At 43.3% G+C, this 13,558-nt stretch overlaps 1 protein-coding gene across 1 annotated transcript in view; it reads right to left on the minus strand.

The window, feature by feature from the left end:
• The window catches only part of PCNX2 (pecanex 2), a 111,268-nt gene extending 97,934 nt beyond the window's left edge, over positions 1-13,334 (minus strand). The window contains exons 1-8 of the mRNA XM_080997832.1: positions 12,518-13,334; positions 11,148-11,347; positions 10,708-10,825; positions 9,251-9,287; positions 7,674-8,966; positions 6,447-6,597; positions 6,089-6,234; positions 4,809-4,902 (exon numbers count right to left, since the gene is read on the minus strand). Coding sequence (XP_080853958.1) covers positions 4,809-4,902; positions 6,089-6,234; positions 6,447-6,597; positions 7,674-8,966; positions 9,251-9,287; positions 10,708-10,825; positions 11,148-11,347; positions 12,518-12,670 — 2,192 coding nt within the window. The 5' untranslated portion in view covers positions 12,671-13,334. The remainder of the gene's footprint in view (positions 1-4,808; positions 4,903-6,088; positions 6,235-6,446; positions 6,598-7,673; positions 8,967-9,250; positions 9,288-10,707; positions 10,826-11,147; positions 11,348-12,517) is intronic.
• Between the last annotated feature and the right edge of the window lie 224 nt (positions 13,335-13,558).

Genomic DNA, 13,558 nt, shown 5'->3' on the forward strand with positions numbered 1-13,558 from the left:
CCAGCTCCTGCCAACCTAGAAGTTTGAAAGCACGAAGTGCAAGTAGATAAATAGATATTGTTCCGACGGGAAGGTAAATGGCATTTCCATGCGTTGCTCTGGTTTCGGTGTCCCGTTGCACCAGAAGTGGTTTAGTCCTGCTGGCCACATGACCCGGAAAAACTATCTGTGGACAAATGCTGGCTCCCTCGGACTGAAGAAAGATGAGAGTCACAACCCAATAGTTGCCTTTGACTGGACTTAACCATCCAGGGGTCCTTTACCTTTTTTTTACATCATAGGAACAGACATTTTAAGCAACAGTCAAAGGTACTGAAGCTATAATTCTGTATATGCTTTTTTGGGAATAAACCCTGATTAAATTAGTGAAATGTATCTGCATTGGATTGCAGTGCAGAAGTGTATTTTAAGAATAAAAATGCTATGAGTGAACATCTCCTGGAGGCAACTAGCTGGCCGTTAATAATTAAACCTCCATGTCCCATAATCCCACAGAGTTTCCCTGTGTATCGGTGAAAATGTGTGTGGCTGCGTAGCAGTGGAAACCTGTCAAATGCCAGCATCCGCTCTGCATCAGTAATAAGGATCGGCGGCTTACTGCTAGAATTGAAGGATGTCCCTGTCATTTAAAATCACCTTGGTAGCTGGGGAGAAACGAAGCCTGCTTTTTTGATGCCATTCAGTGCTAAAGAACTTTACAATAATGTCTGCTTCTGTTCCAGCAAAAAAGCCTGGAGTGCAGAGTACATTTGCAGAGAGTTTGGAGAGCATTGTGATGTTGAAAACTGTCAGATATGGATGTAATTGCCCAGGAGATCTCTGATACCGTTAAGGTATTCAGACAGATGCCTTTGTACAGCACAGAGCATTCTGCAGCTAGTTACTTTGGGGAATGAATCCAAACCAAGTGCACAGAGCAACTAGACTGAAACTCTTCCACATGCCTGAGGCCAGACACACTTGTATTTTGCAGTATTTAAGAACTTGCTTTAGCAGAGTGTTTTAAAATTAACCTTCCTCCTAGCCACTTGCAGAGAATCTCTCTTTGCAGCAATTAATTCTTTGTAGCCTGTAGGCTTTGACTTCTACCGGAAAGAGTAACGTGCCCTCAAAACAAACACGACAAATTAATCACGAGGCTTTCAAATGAATTCTCTCTGCATGATGGGGAAATTTACATTATAAAGTTGTCACAAGGCCAGTCAAAGTAAGGGCTGCAAGTGTGCAAAAAGGAAGAGACTGGGAGGTCTGCCTGGTAAAGAAAGCTCAAGTACAATTGCTGTCACTGTCAGAGGCAGCACCAGCAGATGATCAGATATCACCGATCGACAACATAGAATAGCTGCATCCATCGTGACCTGCTTGTGAATTATCAGATGCATCTATGTGGCCGCTGTGGTAGCAGGAGACAGAATGACAAGATGGCTGCGGCTATCTCCCATTTGTATCCCATCCTCTTTCCAAGGAGACAGGGTAGCATGCATGAGATTATCTCATTTTGTCCTCACAACAACAAAATGAGGTAGGTTAGACTGAAAAGCAGTGAAAGTAATGGCACAACATTCTATCCTCTTCTGTTATAATCACACTGACTTTTTATGACCTTCGACAAGTCTTTTCTACCAGAACACCCCTTGATCCAAAAGAAAATCTTCATCCATTTTGAGCTGCTATTTGCCCTGGGAGCATTTCACTAGAGCCGGCCCAGCCATTAGGCAAGGTGAGGCAGAAGCCCCCTAGGCCGCATGCCTGTGGATGCCCTGCCTGCCCCATGAGATCTCACCCAAAATTGGCAAGGTCTTGCCTGAATTTGGCACCGATCCACTAGGGATGGATGTGGCAGGGTGTGCAGTAGGGGCAGAATAGGAGGCAGCAGGAGCAGGTGAGGGGTAGCAGCAGTGGCACGGCAGGGCAGTTTCACTTCAAATGACAAAACAGGATGTGTTGCCCCTGCAATTTACCGTATTTTTCGCTCCATAAGATGCACCTGACCATAAGACCCACCCAGTTTTTAGAGGGGGAAAGCAAGAAAAAAAATATTCTGCGCAGAGCATGTAAGCAGCTCTTGCTTTTCTTGCTTTAAAGCAAGCAAAGCGAGAGCCGCTTACATGGCTTCTCTCCCACTTTGTGCAGCTCTCACTTTGCTTGCCCATCCCTCCTCCTGCCTCACTGTTAAAGAGGAGGAGGAGACACCAGGACAGGTGCTTTGCTTGCTCCCGTCCGTCCCTCCTTCTGCTTCGCTGTGAAGCCAGCAGAGCAAGAGCCGCTGCACAGCTATCGCTCTTGCTCTGCTGGCTTCAGCGATAGCTGCACAGCTTGCTCTGGCTTTTCTGGGAGATGGGAGAAGGGACAGAGGGCAGCCTGTCAGTCCCTTCTCCCACCTCGCGGAAAAGCCAGCAAGAGCCGCACACACGCTCAGCACAGCTCTTTAAAGCGAGAGCTGAGCAGAGCCTCCCGTCTGCATTCGCTCCATAAGATGTACACACATTTCCCCTTACTTTTTAGGAGGAAAACAGTGCATCTTATGGAGCGAAAAATACAGTAAATAATGGCTTTTTATCTGATTTACCCAATGAATATGTTTGCACAAATTAACAGTTAATGTGAATACTTGTTGTTTGTCTAGCCTACGGAGACATGAACATTGGTGGGGATTTCAACAGTTTGGTATCACTTTTGTATGTTTTTCTGATTTTAAATATTTCATATATCTATGTATTTTAGGATGCTGTTTATTATTGTATGCAAGGCATTTTTCCATCTTGTTGGCTGCTCCAGGCTCCCAGGGAGGAAGGGAAGCATAGAAACAAATCATTATGTAGTACTAATTACAATAACAGCAGCATCTTAATAGTCACCCTATAACAGCTGCACAACCCTGAGTTGCTTTCAAGGGAAGGCAGAATACAAACATGACAGAAAAGCAGCCTCAAGTTTTCTCACTTCTGGCAGACATACACATATATATAATTATATATAATTATAATTATATATATATAAATATATATATAGAATATATAATTTTTTTTGCGAAGTTAAACAGTCCCATCATAAAAGTAGTTTTTCCTCCCTCGGGCTTGCGTGGCCACAACCCCAGTCTATGTGTGACCTGGTACAAATGTGTCTAAGGCCAGTCCTGCATGGAAGTAAGCAAGGAGGCCACATGCCTTCTGTCTAGACTGAGGGAACTAGAAATAGCCCTGAAATGTAAATGACAGATGAAAATCAAGAGGGTGTAACAAATAAAAGAGTAAGGAACTGGCAGGAGCATAATTATTTTTGGAAACGCAAGATGGTGCTGTTCAATTCATATACCTAATCTGCATTATTTTCTCCAGCCAATTATCAGAGCAAAGGCTGGTGGAAAATCTTCCTATACAACCTCATCACAGTCAGAGGCAATATGCCTCTGAATACCAATTGCTGAGGAACATGAGTTGGGAGAGAGTTGCTGTGTCCATGTCCTACTTCTTGGCTTCCCATAGACATCTGGTTGATCACTGCAAGTACAGGAAGCTGTACTAAGGAGGCCTTTGGTTTGACCCAGCAAGATTCTTCTCACGTTCTTATGAAACAGGTTCTTTTGCCCTGCAATTCCTCCATACACTGAATGCTGCAACACCCATCACTCCTCTCTCAGTCAATATGAATAGAAAAGGCATTTAATATATATAACTGAATAAACCACGTGTGCTGATGAGGAGACATTATTATGATTGAGGATCCAAATACACTGTAGGGTTGCCATATTTTTTGGGGGGGTGGAATCACTCAAAGAAAGTTGTTGAGCTTCTTTTGGGAAAGTTGTTGGGCTTTTTGGGGGGGGTGGGAATCAAGCAAAGAAAGTTGTCAAGCTTTTTTGGGGAGAAGTTTCAAAAATCCAAACATACCACTTTAAACAGTCATGTTTTAAGTCTACTTTGTTAAAGTTGGTTTAAATATTCATCCATTTTCCCAGAAAACATAGGCTACAATATAGACAGTATTGAGAGTGACAGACCAATTGCCTGCTTTGGTGTAATGTAGCTCCCCATGTTCTACATTCATTTCCTAAAAATGATATTCCCAATATACAGTTCTGCAAAACTGAGAACAGCTACTGGAATATACATTTATCATGAAATGCAGTTCTTTCTTTCTTTTTTTACTCTTCCTATATATACAATACAGTGGTACCTCCAGTTGTGGATGGAATCTGTTCCGGAGCTCCGGTCAGATCCCGAGGTTTTCGCAACTGGAGGTGCCTGTTCTGTACATGTGCGCAGCGCAGTAGAGCACTTCTGTGCATGCGCATGCAGCGAAACCCAGAAAAAGACTTCTGGTTTTGCCGCATGCGTATCCCAAAGGATACGTAACCAGAGGTGCTCATAAGCAGAGGTGCCACTGTACCACAAACAAAAAATAACAAGTGCCTGGGCTTGCTTTTCTCCTTCTTCTCCCAAACCCTTTCCCTTCTATTCAATGTCTTTTAGATTATAATCTTGAGAACATGAACTATCTTTTATTAAGGTCTTCCTAAATTGCCCTGAGGGCGTTTATTTATTTATTTATTTATTCATTTATTTATAATAATTTGTATAAACCTCCCACGCATATATAATGTCAAAGCCCTGCACAGCAATAGATACAAGCACAATTCATCATAATTAATCATAAAATGCCATAAAAATACAGGGTAAAATGCTATGGCTTTAAAATGCAGATTCAAGTACTCATTTTGCCTTTTTGTTCACTGCATAATTCTTTCACAACCCATGGGAATGCGAAAAGGAACAGCTTAATACATTCTAATAGAAGAGTTTACTTACTGAGCATGAGAAATACAATCATAGTTGGGTGCTGGATTTTGCATATTTCCTTCTTTTTGACTGCCAGCCTTTAAGTAACAGGATCTAATTTCTCCTTTAAAAAAAGAAGAAGCCACCGTCAGTTCAGTGGTGTAATTATTTGTTCACACACTGAATTTTAAGACTGTACAATAAGAGAACTGGAAGGGAACATGTGGATCAATCCTCCTGCTGGAAACATTGATCTTGCCCTAAGGTATCTTTGCCAGTGACTTGTACACTCCTTTAAGGTGGAATTTCATTACAATGACCCACGGCTGCTGCAGAGTCTTTTAAACATTCTGGGCTGCAAGCATGCTTTGATGCAAGTCATACCACAGCTGCCTACTACTCAGCCTCCTCCCATTTTATTTAGGGGGGGGGGAGAGATTTCAGGCTTCTGGAATCTATTTTGTTACTAAGATCCAGTAACCAGAGCCAGGTGAAAATGATATACACATCCAATAAATTATTCCCAGAATTTGTTTTGAGGACCAGAACAAAATGGAGGTCACAATCCTTACCCACTTCACTTTCCCCATTTTAGCAGTATTACTGAGGAGGATGGAAGAAAGTAATTTTGTGGTTGTTTTTATTAAACAGAAATCTTTGCTTGTCTACTTCAAATCCAGAGATCTACCAGAAGATCCTGTTCTACCTTCTGTCCACTCCAATAGACACTATAGGTTCTGAGAAAAAGGAAGGGGGAGTCTGCTGTGGTGAAGAAGCAGGGGTGATGCCTTGATGCTCTATTCAATCTGCTACTTCACAAATCATCTAGACTTTGGCTGGGGAACCACCAAAGTCAACGAAGCTCTGGAATCCACTTGCAGTGACCGACCGTTTGTCAACATTCCAGCGTTATTCAGCTGTTAATTCATTCCCTTACCCCAATTTGAATTAGAATGTATTAGCCCACACCTGCCTGCATTTAATTAGCATATGAGAAGCGACTTTCCGTCTTTCCCATTCATACCAGTAGGTGTTTCCTTTTGGGAAACTCCAGTATGGACAAGATCCAAGTTCTAGAATCCACTTGGCTTGGTGAGTCTGTGTGTATGCTTGGGGTATATGAATACAGTGACCTAAGCGATCCACCCAGAGTATGAACCCCTTCTGCATACAAGGCTGTGGATCTCATGCCCAGGTACTTATATAATCATCCTACAATCCAATAAATATTGAATGCATTTTGCAAAACAGTTAAGCAACGTTATTCATAGAAACCTCTCCCTTTCTCCTAAGTTCTCTATGGAGCTTACCATTTTCATCTATGAAGACATGCATTGCATCCACAGACATCTCTTCTTGCATAGAAGCCTCAGGCCCACTTATGACTTGCAAGAGGGAACTATCTTGCTGCGAAGTAACCCGGTAAATGATCTGCCTTTGCCTGGTGCTCTGGTAACTAGGCACAAAAGCAAAATAGAGGCACTGAAATTAATTATTCTCACTGTAAGCAACCAATATGAATCATTTCAGACACAGTCAATGAGGAGCCTGGTGCTCTGGTAACTAGGCACAAAAGCAAAATAGAGACACTGAAATTAATTATTCTCCCTGTAAGCAACTGATATGAATCATTTCAGACACAGTCAATGAGGAGAAGAAACTTCTTACTGAGCAGTGAACTTGATAGGCTCTGGGACAGTTGGATTAATACTACCAGAGTCTTGAGTTTGCATCTCTGGCTTATCCTGCTTTGAAGATCCATGTGCACTGTTTTTATCCATTTCTGGAGTTTCTTCTTTTTTCTCTGTTGTGCAGCCATCTAAAAAATAGAAAGACTACTTATACAAGACACTGGAAATGTGTTGTTTTCACGCTTTCTCTTTTTGAGAGAGCAAGAGTATTTTTGATGAGGAGTGAGACATTCAAACTACGAAAACAACTACAGTCTGGCAGACAATTTTTCAAAGTCATATAGTATTCAGAACAGGTTTGGGCAAGGATCTGTTTACGTCAGGTAAGTTACCTGTGACCCTCAGATTAGTTTCTTGTGAATGGGAAGGAGGGAGAAAAACAGTTGGGAAATCGGGTGCCCGAGAGAAAGAGAAAAGTAACATGGCTTTTGAAAGAGGAAAAAAATGTCCCCCAATCCTGGCTTATAAACTTCTATATAGCACCATGTACATAGGTAGTGATGTAAAAGTAATAAAAATAATAACATATGGGGTTAAAATCACCTGCCATCTTTTCCTTTATGCTTCCATGAATTTGTGTCAGTGTCAAAATGACCCATGACTAGAACCTGCAGGCAACGCTAACATAAATAAACATCCCCCTCATTTTTTTGCTTTTTGAATTTCACTTACACCGTAAGTGTAAGCATATTTATTCAGAACAGGGCTTAGTGGGGCTGATTTCAGAGCAATCACAGCACAAGTTCCAGTACAAGGAGACACTGTGGTATAGGAACTAATCCAAGGTACTAGCTAACACACCTCTCTGGCTGTGGCTAGACAAAGCAGCACAGGATTGCACTGTCTATTTCATGTAGTATTTCAGAGATTTTGTACATGTATTTCCGCCACAGGGGACTTCAAAGCGGTTTACATATAACTGTAACATATCCAACACAAATCATAACATGCAATGAAAACATCAATTACACAAACTGAGGATTTCTGTGTGTGACTCATTCATATGTGGTTTAAGAATCTTCTGTACGGCACACAACAGCATTTGGTACTCCATTTTCAGCTTTAAAAAACACCACATTTTATATTCTGTACTATATATTGCTATCTGCTACCATCCCTTGACTGGCAAGTTGCTCTTAATGCAAGTGCTCAGAAATGCCTTAAGTGCAGAGATGGCTCATAATTTTGAAAGCATGAAGCATACCTCCAGTTATCCGCTTATCTTTTGCAGTCTCTGGTTTGCCATCAGACGCGGTTGCCTTTGAGGTGTTAATGGATTCCAGCAGCGAGACGAATTCCAAGAAATTAGATTCATTTGGCATCTGTCCTTCTTTAGCTTCCAGGTCAGATTTAGAGGTTGGCAAAAGCTTCTCTTTATCACTGACTGTCTCCGAGGAATTCTTACTTAAAAAAACATCAGTCCCACTGTCCACACTGAGCACGCGAGCATGCCTTTTCTCGTGAGACGTTTTGTAAGAGGGTACGCCCAAATTCTGCTGCCCTTCTTTGGAATGTAAAGTCAGGACTTCTACGTTCTCAGAGGCATTCTCCGGGCAAGTGCTTACTTCTTCGTGATTATCCATTGGGTTGTCACCGTCCTCTTTTGCATTATTGTCCTGTTCGCCAGATTCATAGCCTGAACACTGGTTGGATGAGGCATCTACGTTTAAATTGTCTGGCGTTCTCAAACTTTCGCTCACTTCTTGATAAGCCTGGCCTCCGCTGTCATCAGACAGTTCAAAGGTGATGACGGGGATTCTCATCATTTCGCTGCTTTGCTTACTGTGCTGGTCTGCCATGACAACACCAGACTCTGGATCTGAGCTGGATCCGATTTCAGCCCCCAAAACTTGCAAATGGCGCGAGCCATCCAGGTCGGTGGTTGAGTTCTGGGTGCTACTCATGGTGATCACAATTTTAATCGGTTCGTGTAGTGTAAGCGGATCTCCAGAGAGAGAGTTGTCAATGAGAGCAACAGCTACCTCGCTCTCCGAATCGTCAAGGTGAACCTTCATGTCATCAAGGTAGGAACTTTCCAGAGGTCCATCCACTCCCTTGGCTGCCACGGTATTACACTGCAGGCAACTAGTGGTAGTGATGTCTTGAGCAGACGCACCCAGCACTTTTTCTCTCCGGAAACACTTTGGGTTGCTTAGATGCTCAGAAATGATGACTGAATTATCAGTGCTCCAAGACTCAAAGGAAATGCCAGCTTTTATAATGTCATACTGGGACAAGGAAAGATTTGGCAATTTCTTAACCACACCTTTATCAAGAGGCGTATCCTCCACTGCACTATAACTAGAAAGCTGCACCTTCTCATCCTTTTCACTGGTTGTCGCGCTGATAAATGTCTCCATGGCATTTGGCTTTGCCACTATTGCTGATGTGGTAGAACTTGACATAAGTGCCATAGAAGCAGACAGAATATCTGCTTTGACACAGGGTGAGGTAGATGAAACCGGTAGGGCAGGCTGGTCTTCCAGAAGCATTACTCCTAATAAGAAGGGACACAAACATATGTGAAGTTCCGTCACGCTAGGCAGTAGAGAAAATCCCCACTAGAATCAATGGGGCAGTACACAACTAAGCCTTTAAGTCCTATTGCTTTCAGTGGGGCATGAACATGCTCTCTAAACAAAGTATAAATAGTAAACATTTACAAGTTATATAAAGTTCACTGCCACCATTTATTTTAGGAACATGCTCTAAACTCTGAGGTGTACAGTTTTTGGGGTGAAACACTTTTAACAATAGTAACAAACATTATCTATAAGGTACCTTTCAGATCTTCAATCGTTTCTTGTGCTGGCAGTTCCTAAAAATGAAGCAAATGGATTATGTGATCCATGTTATATTTAAAATGTGCATAATTTAAAACAGAGTACTTTAGCAAATCATAGTAAGTATAGCCTATATCCCACTTAAAATCAATGGCAAAAATAATAAAGACAGAATACAAGGATTGCACCCACTATCTCATAGATGTCTCAAGGTAAGCCATGTGATTACTCTACATTCAATGAAGGATGTGGTGGTGGTATTGAAACTAATTATTTTGTTCATAGTACATTTCACAAGTTAAGAAAGTTTTTTCCCCTTTCAGATGTCAAGAGTCAGCAAGCAATACTTAAAAACACATACTAATAACTCTAACTGAATACTTGAGACCTGTAAATTGGAGAATATTGTTGCTGTTGTTATTTGAAATGTATCTGGATCATGAATCCATCTCAAAGCTCCACACAATTGCTACCCACGTGAGTCAGCTTCCCTCTGAGGCCAACATTGGTGTCATCTACATGTACAGAACAGGAAAATGTAGCCAGGGATGCTCCCACACTGGTTTAATGGGTAAAACCTCACATCATTTTTTTTTTATTGCCACATTCTAGTGGGTCTGCTTCACATAGAGTTGTGCACACTAAAAAAGCTTCCCTATTGTCTTCTGCAACTAAGCAAGTGGACCTGTTAGAGCCCCAGAAGAGGGAAGAAGGTGCTGGACTCACCCCAAATGACCCCTTCCTCTCCTCCCATTCACTAACCATCATTATCACTATCACAGTACTCAGCATTGATCACATCTTGGGACAAGGGGAGAGAACAAAAGAATTCTGAATCTTTAAATTTCCTTCTCCTTCTTTAGCATTTTTGGCCACTGAATGATTACTATTATATTTATTATTTCAGATACTACTTAATGCTAACATAGGGTTCTATACTTGTAAACCACTTGGAAGGCTACTACATCAGCATTAATATAGACATCCAGAATTAAAATAACGGAATAAAATAAACCCATCAAAACATTAAAATATAGACATCCACAAATAAAATATGCAATCCAATTAATACACAGTAATTAAAACAGGATCTTTTCAAATGTGCATTGGTAATGATGACCAGAACCAGATGTTACTGGAGCTACTGTATATGAGTATCACCAAATACACCGGCCCCACCATTCCCCCTTCCCTGTCATGTGTACAGCAGTAAAACAAAATGGATGGCCTGGCACCACAACACTCTGAATTTCCCTGCCCAGCTTCACTAGCTGCTGCTTGCAGGGATGGCAAACCTTGGAGCACAATGACATCCCATCTTGCATTTTGCTTTGCTAGGCAAAGGAGATGGTATGCTACTATTTTTACAGTAAAACCCATAGTACATTTTTGATTGTCAGAGAAACCCAGTGGCATATGTAGAGGGAACAGCATTGCAGAAAAAGCTTTACTAACCAGGACTCCTGAAGAGTGATGAGAGAGTATAGCCTGCACTTTTACGCTGCTGTGGATGGTTGGTGTTGAACCATTACGCTTGAGCTCTTCAAATGCACAACTGTCCCCAATGTTATTGCTATTCAAAAATAATAAAGAACAAAGAAGTCAGGGATGACTTTTTCTCACAATGACCATCACCAGTCCTGTTCCAAATATATGTGCAAATCAGCCTGTCAGAAAATTGGCAGTCAATCAGTGATTCTGCTGGGATTAATCTACCTCCCTTCCCTCTCCTAAACAGCTGCTTGGCACCATCCATAATTTTCTGACAAAGGCAGGAAGCCTATTTGCTCACAGTAAATTATTTGCATGCAGAAGCTTGTTTCCCTACATGTACGCCTCCTCATTATTTCAGAGGGCACCAAGGATAACCTTACACAGTAAGGAAGAAAACTTGCCTGAGAGTCATATGCCGAACTGCATTGTCTCTTCTACCTTCTTTATTTTGCTTTCCTTCCTTCCATGAGACCTTTTGTTGAATCACTTCTCCTTTGTCAAACATAAGATGCAGGCGATAACTGACCACTTTGATGATCGTGAAAAGCACAGTCACAGAACTACAGTAGACAAAGGCTGTGATGGCATTGGGAGGGAATGCCTAAACATAAGAATAATGAAGAGTTAATGCAATTGATCCATTGGTTTGCCAGTAGATTTCATTTACTTGCAGTGTGACAATTCAAATTTGTAACAAGACTGATTATTATTGATAACCCTGCTAATGTTCTCCTAGCAACTATACAATACTATCGGCATTTACATGGTGCTTTTCCTAAGTGCTTGAAATGTAATTTTTACAACAACCCTGTAAGGCAGTGGTGGATAACCTGTGGCCTTCCAGATGGTGTTGGGACTCCAACTCCCATCATCACTGGCCACTGGCCATTCTGGCTGGGGCTGATGGGACTTGGAGTCCCAACAGCATCTGGAGCAGTTATGGCATATAATACCCCTGTTGTAAGGTTATAGTAACATTGCTAATCATTTTCATGTTACAGATGTAGGAGGAGCAATGAGGCTGATGAGATTTTACTTTGCCTAAGACCATTCAGTGGTTAATATGAGACATGGAGCAGGAACTTCTTAGCTCATTTTCTTAACCACTACCTAAATCGGCTTACTTGCAAGGATGGGTGGGTGTTAGAGTGCTCCATATATATATATATATATATATATAAAATTTCTTCAGACTGGCAAGAGATACAACAATTGCAGATACTTTGGTCAGGATCCACAGAGCCACTCAGCACTTAGTCCAGGGCTGGGGAAGCTTTGGCCAACAAGACATTGCTGAACTACAACTCCCATCAGCCCCAGCAAGCAAAACTGATGTCCAGGGATTATGAGAGTTGCAGTCCAGCAACCCAAAGGTTCCCACACCCAACATACTCGATAGCAAAACAAAATCAAAAGAGAGAATAAGCCTTGGGAAATATAGGAGCATAGTGGATGAAAATATTACTGGCATATTGTTAAAATGCACATAATAATAGTTTTATTGTAGCACCAGCTGGGAGAAGGATCGTCACTAGAGTTTTCTCATAGGACACCTTCTGAATCCCCATAATCCTCCTCTCTCTTCCCCATGCTGTGCTGCCTCCACCTGCCCACCGGGACTTCCCGGGGTTGAGCGGAAGCCCTGCTTTCTCCGGGCCCACATCCCGGGCGCAGGAGGGGAGCTGCGGGGCCACCTGCCCGCACAGAACCTGGCTCGGGTCGTTGTCCCCGGGGCTCTGGGCCTCTCCCTCCCCGCCGGCTCCCTCCTCACCAGGTGCATCGCCATCGGCAGCAGGAGCAGGAAAAGCCACAAATAGAGGTGGCAGCTGTTGGTGAACTTGCTCTGCTCCGGATCGTGGTACCAGCCTCCGGTGAGCGCCGCCCACACGCCCTGCCGGAGCAGCTGCACGGCTTGGGACACCATGGCCGACCCCGGAAGCCGCCACCGCCGCCTCACTCTCCTGGTCGTTGCTGGTCCCGGCCGCCACCGCCGCCGAGATGCTGCCTGGAGCCGGCCGCCAGAACCTCCATGCCGGATGCTAGAAGGATTTTCCCATCATGCTCCGCGGCGCCCTCTATGCCAGCGGTCCCTGAGATGGGAAGCTCCGCCCACCACGCCTTTCGCAGTACGTGGCCGCTTTGACGCGCGAGGGATTCCCACGCTGGGCGCGCAGCTCCTTTCTGCCCGTTTTCTCCTTTGCCTTTCTCCTCGGCGTCCTGCCCTCCAGCCGCTCATCGGCTCTCCATGGCTGGACTCCCGATCTCTCCGCTTTGGAAGATTTCACACCAGATCCCTGAACTGTTGTTTGCTAAGGGGTCTGGGAAGAGGAGCTCCGTGAGGGCGAACTACAACTCCCAGGATTCTTGGGCGCCACGCTGCCCTTCCCTCCTTCGGTTCCTCCCCAGTTTAGTTTCCAGGGGGCAACCGATGTCGTTCACCCCTCCATTCCCAGCGCAGTCTTTCCCCCGCCTCTTCCCAATGAGGATCGGTAGCTTTGCCCTAACTTCAGATGGGGCTAAATTGCAAGCGCTGCCGTCTCTGATCATGCTGGCAGGGAATGGTGGGTGGTTGTAAGTCCAGTGGAATCTGGGGACCCGGGAGTAGAAGGGTGGCCTCTTTCTGCTAAATACGTTTACGAATCTATACAGATAAAAAGATAAATATTATTTAGAATGCAAGCTTGCCTCTGTGTGATGCTTACTATTAAGCGTCTCAAGGTTGCACTGAATGTGTACTGTGGACGCAGTGCAAAGAAGACGTGAGCATTCCAGCCAGAGAAAGCTTTTATGTGCTTCACAATATATCCACTAG

This window comes from Podarcis pityusensis, assembly GCF_964106645.2.
Source record: "Podarcis pityusensis genome assembly, chromosome: 3".
NCBI lineage: Eukaryota > Metazoa > Chordata > Lepidosauria > Squamata > Lacertidae > Podarcis > Podarcis pityusensis.